General features: G+C 38.7%; 1 protein-coding gene across 2 annotated transcripts in view; it reads right to left on the bottom strand.

The window, feature by feature from the left end:
* Positions 1-9,364: 9,364 nt before the first annotated feature.
* St6galnac3 (ST6 N-acetylgalactosaminide alpha-2,6-sialyltransferase 3) overlaps positions 9,365-23,802 on the bottom strand; it is a 553,279-nt gene continuing 538,841 nt past the window's right edge. For both annotated transcript variants that reach the window (XM_023703266.1, XM_023703268.1), the window contains 2 exons: positions 19,320-19,427; positions 9,365-18,270 (listed from right to left, as the gene is read on the bottom strand). In XM_023703266.1, the coding sequence (XP_023559034.1) occupies positions 18,084-18,270; positions 19,320-19,427 (295 nt within the window). In that variant the 3' untranslated portion in view covers positions 9,365-18,083. The remainder of the gene's footprint in view (positions 18,271-19,319; positions 19,428-23,802) is intronic.

Below are 23,802 nucleotides of genomic sequence, written 5' to 3'. Positions count from 1 at the left end.
TCTTTACACACATATATGCTACACTCGCTTTTCTTTCTGTCTTTCTTTTTTTTCAGTACGGGGGATTGAACTCAGACCCTTGCACTTGCCAGGCAAGTGCTTATTCTACTGAGCTATCTCCCTGGCCCTTACTTTTCTTTCCATCAGGCGTTCTAGATTGCCACTTTGTGGCTCCATCTGGAATATTTTATATTACTAGAGTCAGAAAGGAAATCTGAGCTTCATTTTAGCTGTTGGTGGTATAGACCTGAAAGCTTTTTATTTTTTCTCTATCAATTTGCCACATGCCATCAGCAATACAGCTAACCTAGCCCTATGCCTAAGTTTTGATTTGAAACGTAATAGTATCTTATTTTTAAAATGTTTCAAACTTCTTTAACTTAAACTCTTGACTGCCACTTAGTATATATTTGTTAAATGGATAAATGAATGGTTGACATCTGATAAATATTGTTCATTCATAATATCTGAGATCAAAGACTTTCAAAATTTTAAGATCTTGCTATTTCTATATATAATGTTATCTGCATATTTTACCTTAATTTTAAAATGTCAGGAAAAAAACAAATAAAATGTCAGGTCAGCTTTTTCTTTCTTTTTTTGTCTTTCTAGCCTGCAGCTTATGCATTCCTGAAACTGTATTCTTGATATCACATCAATTTTAAAAACTTGAATGTATTTGTTATCCTTTCTGTCTTTCTCTTGGAAGCTCCCCAATTCCGTGTGTGTGTGATGTTCAAGCCACGGTGTGTGATTATTCCAATATAGGAAGCCAAATAGTGGACAACCCATTCTTAGCAGCAGATTTTACTCCTTAACTCTTGATGAAGATTGAATTATTCCACGTTCCTTTGTTCCTCCTTGCCTCCTTTTATTGCCATGACTTCCCCTTTAAATTTGTGATACTTCTTACCTTTCATTTGCATGTATGTAGACAGGATGATTTTCCCAAGTCCTTTTCCTGCCTTTTAGTTTTATTTCTCTCACAAATTCAGCTCTATGGGATTACTTTTCACTTGATTCATTCTTCAGCATGTAGCCCAGATTTGTATAACTTCATACATTTTGGTCAGTTTGGTCATGGTCATTCAGGACATAAGAATATATGGAAATTCCACTAATCAACCACAAGGTGGGTAATTAGGGCCTCATTATTCTTCTCTTTCATTGTTACTATTTAGAACTCACACTTTCCCCCCTTGGATTCTAGTGCCATTTTTATTGTGGGAGCTTTTATTTTGCCTTTTCTAAAGAGAAGTAAGTAGCTTATAAGGGAGCATCTGACGATCCTGTTTCCTGCACTTGCATAATTCTGTGCCTTAGAGAAGGAATTGTTATGCTAATAGAATGTTTCTCCATGAAGGGATGTTGGGCCTCTGAATAGAGAGCTGTTGGTTGCTCTGACGAAGCCCGACACCATGTTGTGAACTGTCCTATGTTGAGGTCTGTGTAGCGAGGACAAGAACAACTTCCAGTTGACGGCTATCAAGCACCTGGATTTGGCCAGCAGCCACACAAGGTTGGAAGTGGCTCCCTCCGCAGTTGAGCTTTCAGATGAAATGAGAGCCCTGGTTGATGCCTCGGTTGCAGCTTTGTGGGAGACACCGAGGCAGAGAACCCATACCTGCTGTGCTTGTATGCCTGGTCTGCAGAGAGTGACTGTATCATAATAAATGTGTTATTTTAAACAGCTAAGTTCATGGTAACTTGTTCCTCAGCAATAGATAGAAGATAGAGCGGGCCCCTTGATCCTTTATGACTCTGATTTTTCTGTCCATGTTTCTTGCATACCACTTTTCACATCCTATTCTCCTCTGTGCAGAAAACTCCCAAATTTGTCTCTTTAAACTAGACCTGTCTCCAGAGCTTCACATGTAAAATTTCAGATCTATATGGACCTCAAAATGATTATATAAAATTTAATTGATCTTTAACTGCTTGTTCAAGTCTATTTTCTCTCTCATCTTCCCCATCCTGTAAGCCAGACATGTGTGAATTACCCTCGATTTCTCTTTCCTCTCTGGGATCCTTTCAAAGGACATGCCAGGTGTAATATTTCTTCACTCAAAACTTTTCCACTTGCAAACATCGCTCTTACAGCAAAGCACAAGCCCCTTACTAATACAGCCTGAAAGACCCCTGGGAACCCCCATCTGTTATGTTGTGCCCTGAAATCTAACCACCAGCCTCCTCCTCCCACCTCTGCAGTTCTCCCCACCAGCTATACTGAAGTTTCTTCAGATTATGCCCTTGCAATTTTGCTCCTCATTTTGATTCCCTGCATGCTGCTGTTGCTAGCCTAGGCTTGCCTTTTCCACTCTCATGTTGCTTCATTTACTTCTGCTCATCATTCTGGTGAGTTCAAATCCATTTTCTCCAAGAAGCCGGTCTTGACCCTTTAGGTGGTCTGACTACCCACCCACTTGTCTGTGTTAAGACTTCCCATGTTATACAATGCCTGAGGCCCTGCGTTTTTCTCAATCAAGTACTCATGCTATTGTTTAGAAGTACCTACTTTTCCTAGTTCTCCTTGTGTTGTAAACTCCATAAAAAGCAAGAACAATGTGGGAAGTCTTCACTAGTTAAACCTTTTGCCTTGTAGTGTTCACTTCTAACTTGTATGTTGTGCTCACTCTTAAACTGAGCGTGTTTTCATGTACCTTCAAGCCATTTTTGTATCTTCCTTTGTGCAATTTCTGTTTAAATGGTCCTTTTTTAGTTGAGATATTTATTCTTTTATTATTCAATTTTAAGAATTCTTAGATGTCTAGAGAGGTAGATAAATAGATATAGATGTGTTTTGAAAATATTTTCTCCTGTCTGTGGCTTGTCTTTTTATTTTCTCCAAGGATCTTTCCAAAGGGAGCTTTTAAATTTGGCCTATTCCTCTTTATCAATTTTTTTTTCATGATTTTTGATTTTGTTTATTTAGAACATCTTCCATTTAGTGCAAAACCTTAACAATTTATTTATTTAGATAAAAATCACATAATTTTATTAGTAACAATAAAATGGAATTTAAAAATTCAACACACTTTATAATAAAAGCCCTCAACAAATTAGGCACAGAAGAAATATACTGTAACACAATAATGGTCATAATTGAAAAGCTCCCAACCAACATCACATTTAATGGTGTAAAACCTTAGTTGTTTCTCTAAGGTCTGAAACAAGGCAAGGATGCCCGCTGCTATCACTTTTCAAGAAGATAATGATTTCAAAGAAGATTTCAAAGTACTTATATGACTTCTCTCAACCTAGACCTAGTCAGGGAAATTAACAACTAAAAGAAGTAACAGGTTTTGAAGTTTGAAAGGAAAATGTAAAATTATCTTTGCTTGTAGGTGACAGGATCTTATATGTAGACTACACACACAAATAAATAAACTCAGAGAAGTTGTGTGATATAAAATAGTCACATGGGGTTGAGGAGACAGGTCGGTGGTCTAAGTGCCTGCTTGGCAGGCACAAGGATCCAGGTTTACTCCCCAGTACTGCATGCTATGCCAGCCACCAAAACTGGGTATGGTGGTATACACCTGCAATCCCATGCTGGGGAAGCTGAGACAGGAAGATCAATACAAGTTTGAGCTGCGTAGAAAGACCCTGTACCAAATTAATTAGTTAATTTTTAAAAATCAGTCACACATTTATTTACCAATAATAAATTAACTCAAAAGAAATAAATTAACTTACAAGGAAATTAACAGGACAAGCAACATAACATCAGAAAGAATAAAATACTAGGAGTAAATTTAACCAAAGAAATGAAAGACTTATATACTAAATTCTGTAAGACCCTGTGGGAGAAATTAGACATAAGTAAATAAAAAAATATTCCAGTTGCAGGTCCAGCAATTCACATTTTATTATTTGTTTCTTTTAGAACTTTAATAATTTTGTCTTTATGTTTAAGCTACTCACCGTTTCAGAGTAATTTTTCCCATATAGTGCAAGGTAAGAATCTGCCTATTCATTTGTTTCCATATGGATATTGGGTATTTTCAGTATTAGATGTTGAAAATATTTCTTTCTATTGAATTAGCTTGGCATCTTTTCAGAAACAATTTGACCAAATCTATGCAGATGTATTCCTGGGCACCAGCTTCAAGCAGTAACCGCAGCTTATGGACTCACCTGGTGGCTCATTCAGCTGATAGGTGGTAGGTGGATAAGGGCCAGTAAGAAGGAGTGGTAAGACTTCAGAAGAAACTGACAGGAGGCATGGAAGAGTATTTGTTCTTGACCTTTCAGCCTGCTGTCATTTTCCTCCTTTCCCTTTTGCCCCCACTCAGAGTAAATTAACTTTCCTTGTCGTCTCATCTCCTTTATATTGGGTTTATAAAGGAGATGAGACGACAAAAGCAGGGTCTTAGAAACTTGAAATTCATGTTGGTTAAGCTTAATTGTGTCAAATAGATTGGCTTGGAAGCTGCCTAGAGAAGTTAGTGAAGCACACTCCTGGGTCCATCTGGGTGGGTCATGAAAGCATGACTTTGAGTGCTACATACAGTCCCCGGCCCTTTTCCTCCTTGATGTTTCCTTTCTCTGCTCTGAAATTGCAATGAACTAAACATCTCCTCCCTCACACCTCACTGCCTTGATATTTGTTCCTTGAAAACAACCTACTATGAACTAAATGATCCGAAACCATGAACCAAACCAAACTTCTCCTCCTTTGAATTGTATGCAAGATACCACATTTTAGTGAAAGCAAAGCTCACTAATATAGAAGACAGTTCTAGAGAAGTGAGGTTGTCGCCATAACTATGTGAACATGCGCTTCGGAAGCCTTTGGAACTGGGTGGATGCAGAAGTTCGGAAAAGAAGCTCTAGAATGGTTAAACAGGAAATGAGAGGTAATTCTGATCAGAGCTCAGAACAGAATAAAGGATGGTCAGTAAAGGCCAGATCATGAGGTTTTAGGTGGGAATAATGATTCTTTAGGGAGTTGAACTAGAAACCATGTATGTTACATGTAGCCAAAAAAAAAAAAATCTACATTTTTCTCATGTCTCAAGGCTTTGCCTGAGGCTAAAATTAATGGTATTGGCATAATTGGTCTGGCCAAGGCAATGTCAAGGAGCCCAATATCACCATGACAGGGCATGCTTCCAGGCAGATTTATTGTGAGAATTAAAGGCAAAAAGCAGAACAGAGAATTTTTAAAAATTTAAATTGTGACCCCAAACTTAAGATGGGATGAAAGGAGGTATGCTTATGAAGAGACTAGTGCCATTATGCATAAGCTAACTACTTTTCATAGAGCCAAGAAGTAAGATAACTTTAGGGCATCTCAGATAGCAAGACTTCATGCATCACAGACTTAAGAGTACAAAACGTCAACTTTCCATTTGGAAAGAGAGTCTCTGTTTTCTGTCCTCAAGTAGAACTTTCTGAGCAATTAACTAACTCAGAATCCTGTCACTATTTTCAGCCCTCTGGCCACCTACAGTCAGCTCTAGTCACAATCTAAGGGTCCTTGGATACTGCTCTTGTGGACAGAAGACCTTGGCATTGTCCATGTGGTGCTGGTTTTGCTTGCATGCAAAATGCAAGAGCTGTAATGTCAGAGGAGCTTCCACCCAGGTTTTAAAGAAAGACATGGAAGATCAGAAAAGGATCCTCTGTCAAGGCTGTGTGTGAATGAGGCTGTGGAAATGAAGCTGAAGGTACAGTGGAGATTGTAGGAAGTTGGAAATGATAGGCATAAGGACACATATTCAGGAAGCTTCAGGCTGTGAGTGGAGGCAGCTCACGAGAGGAGCCAACTGCACTACAACCTGCAAGGTCCTAAGGCTGGGACTGCCCACATCCTCCGAACTCACATCTTACCACCTTGTTCTTCAGATTCCCAACATGGTACTAAAGGACTTAATGTTTGCTCTGCTGGGTTTTAGTCTTGTTTACATCCCATTCTTTTCTATGTCCCTATTTCTTCTTTGTGGAATGGGAATGTTACCCTTGTGTCATAGCACCTTGGAATTATGTACTTTGTTTTCATTTATCTTTAGAGGGATTCACAGCTAATAGTTTGTATTGAGTTTCAGAAGAGACTTTGAATTGAACCTTTTGACACTGCTGGGACTATTGAGAGCTTGGGAAAGGGATTGCTGCGTTCACTTTGCATGTGGCACAGTTGTATCACATTAGGTGAAACGGTGACCTTGTGTTTGCTTGAAGATGAATTATAGTTTAAGGAGATACGCTTGAGTATCAAATTGATACAAGATGGAATCAAGTTTATGTTTAACTGGCTTAGGGGCTGCCTCGGGGATTAGCAAAATATATTGCTAGGTGTGTCTGAATGGGTCATGGAGGCCTCATTTTGGTGCTATATATATGGTCCCTGGTTCATTTCCTGTCTGGTGCTGTTCCCCTACTCTATGTTCCAACCACTGTAAGCTAAGTACCTTTACTCTACCATGATGTTCTGGTCTTGGGTGCAGGTGACCAGGGACCATGTTTCTTCTATGCCAAGAGCCAAATTAAACCTCTCTTCTTTAAGTCGTAGGTATAGAATATTGTAACAGTGTGGAAAAACTGACTAATACACAATCAATTTAATCAAATAAAAGAAGTTGACTCCTCTATTATATTTTCTTCACAAAAGAGGTGAAAGTTGAGATAATTGTATATTACAATTTTTGCTGTCCACGTCTGTTTCTGAGCTCTGCTAAAGTCTTAGATGCACATAGCTATTATTACATTAGAAAATTTTCACTCAAGCTCTGTGGATAAGTGTAGATGAAACCATCATAAGAAAAGCATAATCAGGATAATTCACATTCATGGGAACTCCTAAAGCTGAGTGAATGCATATCAAGAATAATAACACAAGACTAATTGATCTACATGGATAAAAGGGATAAAATGGATCCATATTTACACCTAAATTGGTTCCACATTTTATGCTATTAGAATTCACAGCTTACTTTGAAATGTCTTTGAAAGGTGGTATTTGTTCAATGAATACATTTAAAAATAGTACCAGAGTCTTGCCTGAACCTCAGCCTCCTAGCAAATTCCAGAGAAGATAGAAGAATTCTTGGCATTTCACTATACCATGGACATTTTCATTTCATTTTTCAAAAATAACTTCTATATTTTCAAATAAATATTGCTCTTCTGCAAGACACTGCTGTCAGAAAGCCTCATCTTGTGTTAGAGGAAAGCATTTTTATGTCTTGGCGGCTGTCTCCTATATTAGGTGTTTCAGTACAGCACTGGTAATAGGAGTTCAAGATACACTTCTTGAGATCTAGCGTGTACTGTGCCATCTTGAGGGTCTGAATTACCCTATCGGCATATTGGCCTATTACTTGCACACATACATAATATGATGACAATTTTTATATCTGAATCATCATCTGCTTGGCTTCTTGTGCCTCTGTACTACATACAGTGTTCCTGTTTGCATCACTCCTATATGCATTACCTGACTCTCAGTCACCTTGTAGTTGTTTGGAATCTTGATGCAATTTTTTTTAACTCTTTCATAAACCCCATAAAGAATAGTGCTGCAGCCCACTCATCTGTGTACTTCCAAAGCTCTAAAGCAGTTCCATAAAGTTTATTTTCTTTACTGGATATTTGTTGAGATGAATTTCTTCAAAGATATTAATAAAAGCCAAGAATAATTCCCTAATTATGCGCTGATCATTATTGTCAAGCTTTCACTCTAGTTGCATTGCCAGGAATACAATTAAGCTCATGGCCTATCCAGGTCTCAGTACTGAGGAGACGAGCTTGACAGCGTGGGATGATTAAAATACTTAATGTTCAATTAGCCTTCTTGGATTAAGGCTAGTAAAGCAAAAGGCAGGTAATTTAAATTTGTATTATGGGGAATATTATTTTACAAAAACCATAAGAGGGCAATTTCAGACGGGTACTGAATGCTTAAAACTTAAAATATCCAAGGCATCATTTTGAAGCTACAAAAAATAGATAAAAGGAATATAAATATACCAAAAGTGAATGGTCCAGACTAGAACTGAAAACTACAGCCAAACTCAACATGAAGAATTTATTTAATCTAACAGAAATAGGAAAAGGTGAATAATATAAGTAATTTCTAAATCTACAGTGACATCCACTATTATAAATTACCAACATAAGGAATGGTATGATACTAAATGTAATTTTCCCAAGTCATTACATTTCAAAGTTATATCATAATAGACAGTATATAAAATATAACCATATATTTTCATACATGAAATGTGAACTAATTTCCCCTATTGGGGAGCAAAGAACTTATACCTTTTTGGAAACCTTATGAGAATGAAGTCAGCGATGGGAAGAGGGCTGGGGCTGATGTGGAAGGGTCGGGTGTGTGCTCTCCAAATCCAACATACCCCCAGAATTCAAGAGTCTATCTTTTGACATGCACTAGGTAAAATTAGCCATCATCCGAAATAAACTGTTGTAAGAGATGACTTCTAAATATGCTTCTGTTAAGACAAGGCTTTCCCAAAGCTTAATCATTTTAGAATTTATTTTAAGTGTCAAGTCTTGACTTCACACATGGTGGCCACATTCTATGTACTTCACAGAATCTTAGTGGCTTCTGGAAGCAGTCTTGGTGGCTGTTGAGCCCAACTGTGCCTGATCAAAAGACTCATTAAAAAATGCACTAGTCTGATCTATCTGTAAATATATCATATAATTTCTCCCATTCTAAGAATCTACATTCTAAGTTTGGACTCTTCCAAATACCCTTCTGAAATAGGAATCTGAAATTCCATTCATTAGTTCTGTAGCATAGCATCACAGCACTTAAAATTTGCACTAATGCCTCTGAAATATTTGAATTCAGTTCTCCCTAAAGCATTCAGTTAAGCTGGTTAAATGTTCCCCATGTTTAACTAATTCCAGGTCTGCTACAATGGTCTAGCTTCTCTGCCATGGCCATTCGAGTGATGTCATTTTATTCCTGTTCCCCCCCTTGCTCATGATCCCCTTCTTTTGAATGAATTCTCCTTTGTTTACATCTTTAAAGTGTGCTGATTCCCATTATAGAAAAATGGACAAGCTACAGAAAGAGCTAATTCATGAGAGAAGAAATGTAAATTGCCAATAAATATGCCCAAATTTAATTTCCTTAGTAATCCATTAAATGCTAGCTAAAAGACAATAACCTTTTCTTGCACATATACAGTTGGCAAGTACAAAAAAATTTACCATTTTGGCAAGAACTCAAGACATCAGGCACCATTATATGCTGGTAGAGTAAAAGAAAAAAAGTCAGGAAGCTTTAAAAAAATTCATGAACAAAGTTGTTTACCATATAGGGAAAAGGGAAAAGGGAAAAGGGAAAAGGGAAAAGGGAAAAGGGAAAAGGGAAAAGGGAAAAGGGAAAAGGGAAAAGGAAGGGGATGTTAGGTAGATTATAGCACAATGTAGCTTTTAAAAAGTTTTAGGATAATTTAGACATCCAGAGCAAGTGCTTTCAATTTCATGTTATGGAGACAAAGTAGGCTATAAACCATCATCATATGTGCATATATTAATAATATCTTTAGAAAAATATTAGATGAATACCAGGCAGTATGACAATGAGTATTATACATTTCTGTCTTTTGCATGTTTCTAACAATTAAATCATATTACTTGCACTTGGAAAGTAAATAAAAATAAGTTTAAAAATATATCCAGAAATGGTATGAGCGGTCCTCGTCATTGCTTGCTTTCTGTGTGTCTTAGGGTATTAGTGACATTTTTAATTTGCTACATCTCCTAGTAGAGTGCTCCACAGTCTCTAAATAGTCTGAATGACTATTGCTATTAATTCATCCTCTTGTCCTTTTTGAGTCCATGTTTTCTAGCTTTGTATTTCTTACGCCAAATCTGGCTTCAATGAATTCTTACATTGTGCAATTGAATATTTTTATTTCTTTGTTGTTCCACATACAATGACATGATTCAGAGATCTTGGCATGTCCTCACCCAGTGTTAACGCCTTTTCTCCATCAAATAGTGTAGAGGGTATGTATCTTTTTTAGTCATTTCAAAATAGGATTCTTCTTAAAAATCAGTTTCACTCAAAGATGTGTTGGTCAAACTGTTTCAATTTGAAGTAAAATTGCCATTATAGATGAAAGACCATCCTATATAAACTTAATTTCATGGGTTATACTTTTAGAGATATGTATACATGCAGTAGAAAATTATGGAAGATTATACAGACTTTTAAGTTATTTCATAAGCATGGAAAATGCATGTTTTAAAAGTTTTATCAATTACAGATGCAAGAACTCTCAATGTCTAGCATAAGGTACTACTGGTACGCATTGCATGCTCATGTCATTGAAGACTTTTAGTCATGGGCATAGGGTAGTGTGTCTACTACTCTCATTAAACAGTACATTCCTGCAAAGCACCACAAGGGATTCTTAACACCAGGTGTAACTCTGATAAAGATACCCAAGTCTGTGCCAGTTACTGACACCAGGCTCTACAGTGTCTTGCCTTTATAACAAATGTCACATTGATCTGGAAGAATGTAAACAATGGCAGACTCTCTTCTTTATTTTGCTTTTAGAGTCCCATGTAATCTATCTCATGGATGTAATAAGAAAATTTATAAGTGAACATGCAAAGCACTTTCTTTTTTGCCAAGACAGACAGCAAATAGTTTCTATTAGGTGAAATAAAACTTCAGGATAAATAAAAAAATGTATTTGCATTAAGGGGAAAGGGCTTGTAGAGATTTTCAAGAAAATATCAAATGGTAGAAAATATTGGGCGGGGAAGGAAAGAATTGAGAAAGAAGGAATATAAAGACCTCTTTTCTTAAGAATAACCTATGGTTTGGGATGGCCATTTCATTGACAATGTTTTATTCCTTTTTTCCCCTTTGCTCAAGTTCATATGCCAGTGAGAACAAAGCAAAAGACATGTGAGGATATTTGCAATTTGAAGACTTGAGAACAGCAATTTCATTTTTTTTAACTTTAAAAAAAATTACCAGAGCACTGTATGGCCCTGAAGACCAAAGGAAAGCTGAAAGGGAGGCTAATCTTTGTGCTATCTTGCAACTAAACAGGCACTAAATGGGGGGGCTGATGAAAGGCGAAGGTGGATCTATCCTACTCTAACCACAAATCATTAGGACATTAAAAGTCATGTTACTTCTACTGTGGAAAGACTAAAACCACTTAAAAGTGTCTCTAACTTATGAGTTTCTCTTTCTGCTTCCTCAGGCAACAGAAATCATATCCTCTCTTCTTGGCATAATAGAACCTAGATCAATATTTTGTTTTTCAGCTTATTCTGTTACAGGTGTGGGTACTGGCACCCATGCAGAGAAAAGACTTTTCTCAAGCACTCCTAAACATGGAATGAGAATTTACCATATAAACAATTCATCCAGTTGAACAAAACAGTGATATTTTTGCAGCTATATGTCATCACGACCAAGAATATTATGGCAGGGACTTCTATGTCTTTATTTAACTCCGTTCCTTTTCCTGCTGGGCTGACCCACAATGAGACAGCACAGCTCACTTCGTGTCAGGCCTGTGATGGAGTCTAGCTGGTGGAATGTGGCTGGAGAGATGTGGCCCATGTAGACTTGCCCATGAAACCCCACAGCACAAGATTCACCTTGATCTGACCTCATCAGTGGGAAGAGAGAGGATGGGCATCCCCCAGTAGAGGGCAAGGTCATACGACAGAGGGTGCCGTTGTTCCTGAGTCACTTTTAAAGACAAGCTGGTTGGAGAGGACACTTCAGAGAGAAACAAACCTCATTGTGCCAGACTGCCCATCTTTGGGTGTTCTTAGGCACATCAATTAGCCAACCCCCAGTGGATAGCATCTTTGGGCCAGACTGGTTTTGTTCTGAGTGCATTCTATCACTAACTTAGCCTTGGGCAGAACACTTCACCTTTCTGTGCTGCAATTTCTTTGTGTGTAAAATGGGGAGAATAGTATTATGTACCTCACAGAGGCTTTGGGGGACTGGATTAGGCATTCAGTCCTTTAATAAACCTGGAGTATAGATTACTATTATTTATTTCCAAAGAAGAGTCTCACCTTGAGATTCCTTCCAAATATGTGTCTCTTATGGAGTTAGATTACGTATTATTATTAGCTGATTTATAAAATGAGAAAATATCCAAATGTGATGAACGGGGGGAAAAAGGAGGAAATGGAAGGAGTGAAAGGGAGGTTGAGTAAGGGCATGAAAAAAGAAGGAATTCTTTATTCGAAGCAGCCTGTTGATGACGTTATCTTGGTTAGGAAATCTGGAGCACCAAAGGATGGAACAGGTCTTAGCATCAGGTGGACAATGGGAACCACACAAATTCTGAAATTTTTATTGTCTATGATGCCATCTTGGCTGTCTCCCTGCCTTACTGAGCATCCTGAATGTCTCCACACTTTTTTCTTTCAGTGATAGCATCCTCCAGCTTTGTTAACATATAATGATCCTGTTGTGAATGTGAAAGAACCGAAATATGCTAATCGCCCATTTGCTACGATGCAAGCTTTTTTCTAAGACAGTGCCTACAAATGAAGTGATGTGATACCAGGAAAACCTCCCTCACCTAAAGTACGGCTGTGCATTTGGAATCGCCTCTGTAAACAGAGGAAGATTACAGGTTTTAAAAGTGAATGAGAGAATACAGCAAAAATCATGTGAACTCAGAAAGATGAGTGAAAACTAAAATATAACTATGTGTAATGGAAATGGATGTTTACTTGGTTAGCAGTGACAGCAAAGTTAAACACAAGGCAATCGGTACTTTGCAGGTTAGCTAACAAGGAACCATAAACCACTCTGGTTTTGGTGTCTTCAGAGTTTCTTAGAAGAAACTGCTCACTTACACAGGCAAACACATGAATCTGGAAGTTGGCTATTTATTCTTGAAGACGTTCTTCACCTTTATGAAAGTGAGCTTCTGTTTTTCTGAAGTCTCAAAGGGGAACATATATGTGGAGAAAGAAGAGCTTTTCTACCTCAAAAACAAATTATGCCTATTCTGAAAGGAAAAAAGAAGCAGAGAATTTAAAAACAACTAAATGAGGTTTTCTGTACTGCTACAATGCCCAAGGACAGTTCTGACTCAACACCTTAGCAATTTATATGCAATTTTATGCCGGTGGTGTCTCTAAGGTTCAGTGAAAACAAGCAGCAGAACAGAACGCTCTTTCTGGTCTGAAGGAGCCATTTCCAGAGCCCAACAACTATGGTTTTAAAAATTTCTACCTCTAACAGGGTGATATGAGTGGACTGAAGGGAGAAAATCTGCTTTAGCCTTGTGTGCCTCTTGAGACTTGCGGGATGTCTGGGGCTTATATTCCCGTCTAGAGGGGTATGTGGGCTAGAGATCGCTGGCAGTATGGGGGTGGCCAGGAAAACCAAGGGCAGCCTTTCATCAATCAGTGCAACAGGACTCTCTAACCCTGGCAGCTGAGTGGTTTGAGGCCAGACACCTCTACTCTCAGGATACATCAGCAACAGGGCCTGCCAGCCTCACCAGGTGACTTCCATCACCCAGTGGTTCCTGACTGTGCACTCAATGCCAAGGACTAAGGAATGCACCTTTGTCTTCATTATGCTAGGCTCTGGATTTCACCATGTTGGAATATGGCCTAGTTTTAGCACCAAACAAGAGTGAAGAACAGAAAAAAACTAGTAAGACATGTTCGGTCAGTTATGCAAATACTTCTGTACCTGGCAAATCATCAGTGTAGGGATGATTCAGTCATCAGGATTGAATTCTGAGCAGAATCAACACTAATCGGAGCCTTTCGTTTCCTTGAATGTAAATTATTTGGTGAATAGCATATGCATTTTCCCAGGTAGTATTCTGTGCCTACAAGAATGTTGTGCAAAGTATTTGAGAAAATAGCCAGAATTTGGGTCCACGTACTTGTCAGTTGTTCTATAGGCAAGCGTAAGTTGATTTGCTTCTATGGGTTTATTTCTTCAAGTCCAAGGTAGAAAGGTTGGATTATCTAGTCTGTAAGGTCCCTGTCAACTTCCTAAGTCTGGACTACTTAGGAAGGCAAGTGCTGGCTCCTTCAGTCATTGGATATACGTACTTTATCAAAACAATGAGGTCTTGCCTTTTAAAAATACAGTTACAAACAAAGCATTTTTCCTTCCTGGTCTTGGGTATGCAACTCACTTGTGCTAAGATATGCAAACAACTGGCCAGGGCCAGCACCAGTGGTTCTTTGCATCTGATATGCCATATTAAGTGCAAGGTGGATATCTTTTTAAAAAGTAAGTCTGCTTATATCTTCTTGATTATCAAAATTAAGCTGATCTCATAAATAACATCCCATTAACATCAACAGCTACTTGAGTGGTGTCTTCAGTACTTGAGTTTGGTCTTTCTTCTGAAGCACTTGAGTATAGTCTCCCTTCTACAGAAGCTGTAGATAATTCTCTTCTGATGGCTTTATACTTCTTGAACGGTCAGTAGGTCTCCAATTCAGACTCTTGCTTCCAGACAGCTGACTCATAGCAAATCATCTCAGAGCAATCTCCTTATATAATTTTCTTTTTTCACAATGGCCACAATTCCTAAGCTATATAATAAAAATCATGCAAATCTGTGCTTTGCTTATGCTAAAGCCTGGCTTATTTGAATAGGAGGACCAATTCATTTGCTGCAGCATGAATGAAGCCTGATGCTGTGTTTTTCAATGTGACTTTCGCTAAGCTGTAATCGGCAGAGCCTCAAGACACAGACTGCTATGCTTACAAGCCTGATTTGTGACAACTGTGGCATCTAATTGTGTTCTCAGTTCTAGATTTAGCATCTTTGCTAGCTTTATTCTTCTGGACAGCTATTGAATATGATTTTATGTCCTCTTAGCAATCAGTACATTTACTTTGAATTTTTGCCTTCTTCATCAGAATTCAAAATGAAGCCAAACAAATTTCAGATGAGGCCTAAAACAGGCTTTTCCGTGATTCAGACATATCAGAGGAAAATATTGGATTACATGCATGTGTATATATAGTTATTAGTATCTGTGAATATTTGTGTGCATATATATAGTGAGAGAAATTGATTTTCTTTTGGTAGGTTGGTAGCCTGTAAAATCACACGTTAAACATCATAATAATGCATAGCATTACTACTTGTCACTAGGTTAACTTAGGGTTTCAAGTATTCATTTTAAAATCTTTAAAAAATTTTCGTGGTTTTCTTAGGATTATGCACAATTAACATTAATATTTTTACTGTATTAACCTGCATGTTTTTATGCTAATTTCAGAGAATCATAGTCATTTTCTATAGTCCCTTTGCCTAGAGCCTTAGATGGTATTGAAGCTTCTTCTTCAAGGTATTAATTAACATCTAGGCCATGTATGCATTGGTGATGAGTGCATTCAGTTACACTTTCCAAAGTTAAGATGCTGGATGAAATCTCTGCTTGTTGCCAAGAACCCAAGGAATGGACTATAAATTTGTATGACAAAATGTTTGCCTTGAATTGTTCCTTTGCCTCACTCTTCTGTATCAGCAAATATGAGATGGAAAAATTTCTTCTCAACATGGGACAAATTAGACTTTGCATTAGAATTAGGAAGCTGGAATTCAGAAGAAAAAAGAAATAGAAACAGAGAAAATAAAGACTACAGAGGAAAACAAGTCATGAGATTCAATCAAAGTCCTGATTACATTGGAAATCATACAATTGGGTCTCTAAATTGAGAATAAAGTATGTTTTCTTTCCTACTTTATAGAAAAAGGGAGAAAAAGCAGCAACTGTAAAGTTTATGGAATAGAGGTTGAGTGAAAAAGAAAGGAAAGAGAAGAAACACTCCCCACCCTGAGCTAACAGCCCTCAGTCCACCTGGTACACACACACAGGGGGCCAAGAGGGCTACTTCCAAAGTCCTTTCCATGACCTACAGCCGCCACAAGGCAAAAAAGCAAGTGCATTTTCACATTTCTCATCACTAAAACAAACAGAATGGACTACCCATTCACTGGAAAACTAAATAAATTAGGCTATGTCATTCTCTGAACATTCTGATTTATCAAAGATTCCTTTTTATTTAAAGGTGGAACTTCTGTATTACAATTTCAGTCTGCACTACAATTTCAGTATTTGTGTCTATTTTTCTTTATGTAGGCATGTCTATCCATTATTAGCTCTGAAAAAACTAGCATTTATATGACTGAAAATCACATAAGAAAACAACAGAAGAATGACAGCTCTCTCTTCTGATGATGAAACTGGGGCTCAGTAATTTTTATGGGTCCCCACTGGGGCCCCAAATGGCAGAAGAGAGCAGGAGGGAGGCTTTTACATGGTGACAATGACTCATCACATGCTTTGCACTGGTAAGGACGCACCAGGTACTCCTGAGGTGAAATGCATCATTACTTCCAACCTCCAGAATGCTCTTTGAATGGAGCCTGGCTCTTGTTTTTTGAAGTGTCCTGTAAGGATGGGCATGGGCTCTTTCGCCTCTTGGTAATTCAACTCTAATATTTACTGACCAATAAGTATATGGACAACAGAGCTGTGGCAATCCCAGGATATGAAAGTGTGCTTTTCTGCTTTCATTTATTCCTATTGGTGCTATGTTCTCACTTTTTCTCCTCAAAACAGAGTCATTTAGCAGAAAAACAAACAGATCAAAAGTTCACAAGCATCCTAGTCTATGGCCAACATGGACCTTGTGAAACTTTTTGCATAATCTTAATATAATATGCTGTATTTGGCTATCAGATCAATTGATTACTAGTTTACATAAGTTTAGTCTATACAAATGTTAGCAAATAGAGCAACCTGAAAATATTGGGACATCCAGCAAATTACACATTGCCTGTTAAGGAGAAAAAGGAATGCATAGGCAGTAATCCACAAGGTGGTCAAGGACATCACGTGGTGTAGCATATCTGAGAGCACTCTAAATAGCAAAGCAGTTTGGACAGTAAGGTCATCACTACTGTTGTTATAATGGTATAACAAGAGATACACTCAGGGGAAATGAACTTAACAAAGGTAAAAGCTCTGGTGAGATTTAATAGAAGGGAATCATCCATGTCAAACAGTTGGCACTTGGCATAGATCATGTAATGCATGGAAAGACACATCTTGGGCCTATAAAATAGAAATCTGAATATACAAATATATATTATGACTTATGGCAGGATATAAATTGATGTAAAAATATGTTTTGTTTTCCCTGTTTCATGATTTTAAAATGCACACAATTTGTGTTGTTAGATATAGCAGAGTCAGGAAACCCTTTGGTTATGTTTCAGGAATGTTTTCACAGTATGTGTTATTACAGTGTTGAAGTTGGCATCTCACATTTTAAAAGGCATTCAGAAATATTTAGGACTCAACCAAAATGAACAACTTTAATATAGATCCTTCTCATAATATGTTTGGTTATATTTTTTTGAGTGGTAAGAATAAAACGATCAGAGAGAAAATTTGTCAAGATTTGCTACTTAGTACAGCTTGAATGAAATGTTTGAGATAGTCAAGAAATTCTGATGTGTAGAACCTCCACGATCAATGTCTTCATTGGTAATTGGGTAATGGCCTGAGAGTTGCCCTGTAGGAAATACCATAGGAAGATGGCGCATCAGAAAGAGATGCCTTCCCTTACCTCAGGCTCACTAGGAACTGGGGCAAGATGCTTGCACCCTGGTAGCATTTATTGGGACAGTGTCTGATAGTCTCTCATTTTTCAAGATGGTGTTGCTGCTCTCCCATTCCCAGGCTCAAGAAGTCATGGACTTAGTAACCTTGTGTCAGGAGGTCAAATCCCACAGCTTTTAGAAGTTGATGGCAGCTATCTTGAAAGACCACCTTTCTGTTCCTTAAGCCACAATTGTTACGTCATTGGCCTTAGTCTCAATTCCAGTTAAATTATAAAGTGCACTATGTAGTACTGAACCTTCAGAAAGAATGTAATGAACACAACCACGCTTACGGAATCCCAAGTTAAAATTGCTGCCATGTCGGAGGAGGAAGAGGAACCTAGTCATCACCGCTGCCTTTACTGATACCATCGTGTTCGCTGGCATCAAAAGCATCACACTCGAGGTGCCCCGATCGGGCGTGGCAAGGTTAGAAAACCAACATCAAGACACTGTCCAGTTTGGGTGTGTGAACACTATTCTGTGTTTCTTGGCCCATTTGGCAAACACTTTCTTTTCAGTGATAAATCTGTGTCCACCGTACGGGGCATGTTCATGGAGAAAATATTCATCACACTCATCTCTTCCTTGTTCGTAGTAGTGATAGGGAACTTTTCTATACCCTTCTGTCCTAGAAAAGAAGAAAAAGGGGGGCAGATTAAGATGAAAAATGAAGCATTCATTTACAAGAATCCATTATGTACCCAGTAAATGCATTTACTTGCAAACCCAGAGATGATTCTTGTCGATGAACTCAGTTAAAAGCTATTATATATGAAAGCTTTTAGGAAGATGTACCAGGTCCTCAGTGCACTCATAGATCAAATAAAATTATATATCACACCAATTTCATTCAAACATATGGCTAGCCTTTGAAAGAGAAAGTGGTGGATAATGGCCACAAACTCTGGGTCACTTGATGTTCCTGCAGAACTTCGAAACTTTTATGATTTTTCACAGCAAGATTTGAGGCATCTCAGTGCTCCGTTACACTTATAGTTGCAGTAGCAGTATTTGCTCATGGGTAAGAGTTACCTTTTTGACAATATGATTAAAATATTCTCTGAATTATATTGTGCCAATGGTTGGTAGAGAAACATATTTCACTACCCTGAAGAAGCAGGGAGGGTTTATTTTATTATCTAATTATAAAATGTCCCCTAGCTCAGGCATGCTCTGGGTAAACACATTCATTTTAAAGAGAATCTGGCAGATTATTATTCACTTATTATTGGAATACAGTTTCTAGGAATACTTGTTAAGCTGTCAGTTTCTCTGAGACCTCTGACTTTTTGTCCTTCATGATCAAATATAACCACTGAGTAGATAGCCATCCACCAACCCATTAGAGTGACAGAAATGACAAACTTGCTTTTGCAAATTAGATTACTACTAAACTTATGCTGTATTTCCAAGCCACAAGGGCCTGATATGCCACTGATTAAGGGAAAAGTGTTCCTTCTGACATTTGACATTAGATTGTGGTAAATATTTTTCTTTTCATCACCTCTAAAAGTCACAACTTGATGCACTGACAATAGAATGTCATGTCAGCGAAGAACACCAGGAAATAATTGTTGCTTTATCTGCTGCTCAGATTTATGACATTACAATGAATTGTGATATTATGACAAGATATCAGAATTGGAGCTGCATAAAAATAATTTCCTGTGATCTTACTTGCAGTAGGTGTCATTGATCATCCCGTAGACGCGGATGCCGTAACAAGCATCCATGGCCAGAATGAAGGTAAACCACCCTGTACTGAGATAAGAGCCAGACTGGACTCTGTAGGGGGAGAGCAAAAACAAAAACAAACAACAGACAAAACACAACAAAACATAGAATACACACACAGAACAACAAGAAAGAGTGGTAAGAATCAAGCAACACTTTATCAGAAGCATAGCACTTGTTATCTGGAAGAGGCATTAAGAAACCTGACAACCTGTCAAGGATACACACTTATTTTGAATTATCTCTGAATAATTTATAGGCATGCTCTTGCTCTTAGTACCTTAAGCCTCAAAGCTATGTTGTGTGAAAGAAAAGCCATATGGCAAATATCTGAAGTCAAATAATCCTGCTCCCTTCAGGTGAGAAATAATTTATTTGATTTTCCATAAGGCGCAAATTAGGGCTGTGTATCACAGGACAGCTTTGCTAAACGTTGCTTGGAGCTCTGATGAGAAGTGAATGACAATGCTGCTGTCTTGCTTCCCTGGATGTGCGTCTTCCTCCAGATCCCCTTGGATCTCCAAGTATAAACTGGATGCAGTATAGTTGACCTGGCCTACAAAAGCACCCAACAGTTTTCCAAAATTGTTCTCTAGTCATCAGGAGACAAGACTTCTTTTTTGTCAGGCCTATGTGACCTATGTTAGCACATTTTGTGCACCTGCTATGTGTCCATCACTCTTCAAATACTAGGAATCTGTCGCTTCTAAAAGGGCCATAATTTCTGCCTTTGTAAAAAGACTGAAACATTGGAGTTAGAGGTGGTTATGACATACACATTGTTCAAGGAAGGTCTTCTTGATATTGAGAACAAAGATCTGAAAAGCCATGTGGACCACACCAGGGAAAGAAAATAGCAAGAGTATAGCCTGGGCAAAGATCATAAACGTGGGCATTCTCTTGGAGTGTTTGAGGAAGAGCTTGGAAGGGCAGCAAGAGGTGGCTGAGAATGGTCCATGCAGTCACACATGTAAGGTGCAATTTAAAAGTACAGTGAATGTTTGAATTAATGACATCTTACAGTAAAAAATACATGACATTAATCCCCTTCATTTCAAACACTTGTCCCATTGTTCTTGCCACTTTCTGAAGCCATTCTGGAAATCTTTTCTTAAGTGTCTTTAGTTGTACTGTTGTGGCTGCCTCAATGCCCCAAATTGATTCAAGAGGTTTTCCTTTCATAGTCATTTTTCCTCTGGGGAAGGTTCAGAAGACACCAGATGCCAACTCAGGTGAGTAAGATGAGTGAAGTGGCACAGTGGTGTTTTTATCATCTGCCTTTTGGTTGGATGGCACATAGCAGCAGTATTTGCCATATTTTTTATTACATCTTATAAAGACTCTGAAGGAGGACTTCCAGAACTGCTTCAGAAAGTGGCAAGAAAGATAGGGTATCTGCATTTAAAGTGAGGAGAGTTTTTTAGTGGCATTAACACTGCTATGTCTTTTACTATAATACATGTTTTTAAATTGAACATCCACTGCATATTTCAATCACACCTCATAGTGCTGACTGGAGGGTATGCTGAGTTCTAAATGGTTCAGCCTGTATTTGTCCTTAGCTCTACTGACCTAGGCCATCCGAAACAGACTATTATCACTTGAAACCTTTCAGTAGAGGCAAGTGGATACAACTACAAGTTGCTTGGCAATGGTGCAGGAGCACCTCACAAGTCTCTCATCTGGACTTCTGGACAGCCTAGAGCATAGCCAGCCCTTCTGCCCATGGCCACTCGGACCCCATAAAGCTCTCTGAGTGTGACGCTCCCACCAGGAATTTCTCCCTAAAGACTTCCTCAGTCCTAAGCCATCAGCTTGTTACTCTTAGGACTCCCAAATCCTTTGTTTCTTTCCTGCTTTCCTAAAGCAAGCATAGCAGTCAAATTACTTATACCACGCCAGCACTTCAGCAGCAAAGCAAACTCACATAGGGGCTGATTACTGGATTCTTAACCTTTATTATTATTGACTTCAGGTAATTCACAAGGAGAGATAAACTCAACTCAAACATACCCGGTCTGCATGCTTGTCATTTAGTCTGACATGCTGCTACATAAATAGTCAATCCTTTGGGTTTCCTGGTGCATGATTTCCCAATTGAAGACATTTAGAAGAGGCATACCTTATCAATAAAATTATGAAAAAAAAGAGGCATACCACCCTCTGTATTTGTAGGCTGTTGGTTCCAGCACCACTGAATATACCAAAATCTACAGATGTTCAAGTCACTTATTTAAAATGGCATAATGTTTGCACACATATTTTCCCATATGCTTTCAATCATCTTTGGAATACTTGTAGTACCTCATATGATGTAAACATGTAAATAGTTTTTATACTACATTGCTTGGGGACTAATGATTATAGAGTTTGCTTGCATTCTGTGCCAATGCAATTTTTCTTTTTTTCTGAAGGTAGGATTTTTGGTCTGCAGTGAGTTGAAACCACAGCTGGAGAACTTGCGGCTACGGAGGGCCACTGTCTTCCAGAAGCAGGGCACCTCATGCTATATGCATTTACCGCAGTGATAGGAATCATAGCAGAACAAGGGTCTGGAAAATGTGATAAATGGGTGTTGGCCATACTACGGGGAGATGTGATGGACTTCGGGGCACCCCACATTCCTGGCTCTGAGGAGGAATGCCAAGGGCAGGAGCTGCTTATTTAAAACTAGAAGTGGTCATAAGAGATGCATGTCCTGACAAAAAGGTTCCAGGATCAAATCTAGAAATTTTGCCTACGCATTGAGTTTGGCTGGATATGATTATTACCAAATTGTATATGCTCTTCTCGTCTTGTTGTTTTTTCACACTATTTTTTTTAGATTTTCACCCCTTTTATATCTTCTGTATCCTTCCTCATTACTAGTCTGACCAAACACTGGTAGAGACTGCTAAAAATTACAGCACTTGCTTCTTTGAATGTGGGGAAGCATGAACCATTTCTTCAGCCACATACTCACTCTTCCAACACGTATTTATTGGCATTGTGTTTCGTGTCCCTGGCTGTGCTAGCAGCAGGGGAGGAAACTCTCCTTAAGGAGCCCATGGTCTAATGTGGGAGGCACTCCTGCTAACGGCATTGAATACATACAGTGCAGCAGAGCTCCAACCTGCACGCTGCAGTCAGCACACAGCACAGTGCAGAGTCGCAGAGAGGAAGCCTGGTTTCCCTTCTCAACTTTGGCCTGATGCAAGGCAAGGGAAATTTTATCTAACCTCATTAGGCCTCGGTGTTCTTGTTCTTAAAATGAGATGGTTGAACTAAGTCATACCTAGCATTACTTCCAATTTAGTTCTTCACTTGTGTGGTCATCACCCTCTATTCTGAATCAGTGATTAAGCTCTAACCATCGGGCAGTACCACATACTGTGAGTGTGGGATGTTGCATTTAGCAAACACGCGAAGCAGGCAGATCACACTCGACACTTACTTGTGTGCAAGACGTGGTTTATGTAAGACGACAAAGTACATAGAATTATCTTGCACTGGTAGGAAGTAGCACTAGTTTTGCTTGTATTTGTCCTACCACCAATGGAATGTGAAAAATAGCTTAAAAGGCCATAGACCTCAACTCGACCACTGTATTAAAAGTAAAATTTAACTGAAGTAAGAATACACATAAATTGGATCAAATTTTCATTCCCCTGATAGGATCCTTCCACAGAATTGCTGTCAAGGGCAAACATGATATTCTAGCCCCAGAAGAAATGGAAATACTTCATGTGCCATATGAACGGCCTCCTCTACAAAACAAACTGTCCTGATGTGTCCTGGTCCAGCCCACGCAAGACATGGGAGGTCAACAGGAAGTGACTGCAATGGAGCCGTCCTAAGGTAAGTCAGTCACAACTGTCACAGCGCCTTCTCTGTGTTCCTGTTTTCTCTTTGCCACAGGAAGGTGCAGTCAGGAATTTCAAGGTTGGCTTCTGGTCCAAGACTTTTCTACCATACTCTTTACCTGTTTTCATTTAGGCTGGGAATGTCTCCTCACAGTTTCATACATGCAGAGGAGCGACTTGTGGAAAGTGAGTGACATGGGGCTTACACTTTATTTGCTGTGAGGAGGCGGGGCCTGGTGCGAGATGAGTCACTGGGGGCGTGGCCTGGAAGGGTGTCACTCCCTTTTTGACTCTTGTCTCTGTTTCCTGGCTGCGATGATGTGAACAGCTTTCTCCTGCCAGACCTTTCTGACACCGAACATGGATCATAAGCACAAGACAGCTATTATAAAGAAATCACCCAACAACAAATGTTGGAGAGGCTGTGGGGAAAAAGGAACCCTTCTCCACTGCTGGTGGGAATGTAGACTGGTACAACCGTTATGGAAATCAATATGGAGACTCCTTAAAAAAGTTGGTCTGGAAATCCCCTTTAAACCAGCTATTCCTCTACTGGGAATTTTCCCAGAGGATCTGAAAACATC

The sequence above is a fragment of the Octodon degus genome, unplaced genomic scaffold (assembly GCF_000260255.1).
Source record: "Octodon degus isolate 3935 unplaced genomic scaffold, OctDeg1.0 scaffold00167, whole genome shotgun sequence".
Lineage (NCBI taxonomy): Eukaryota > Metazoa > Chordata > Mammalia > Rodentia > Octodontidae > Octodon > Octodon degus.
This window is presented reverse-complemented; position numbering and strand designations above follow the sequence as displayed.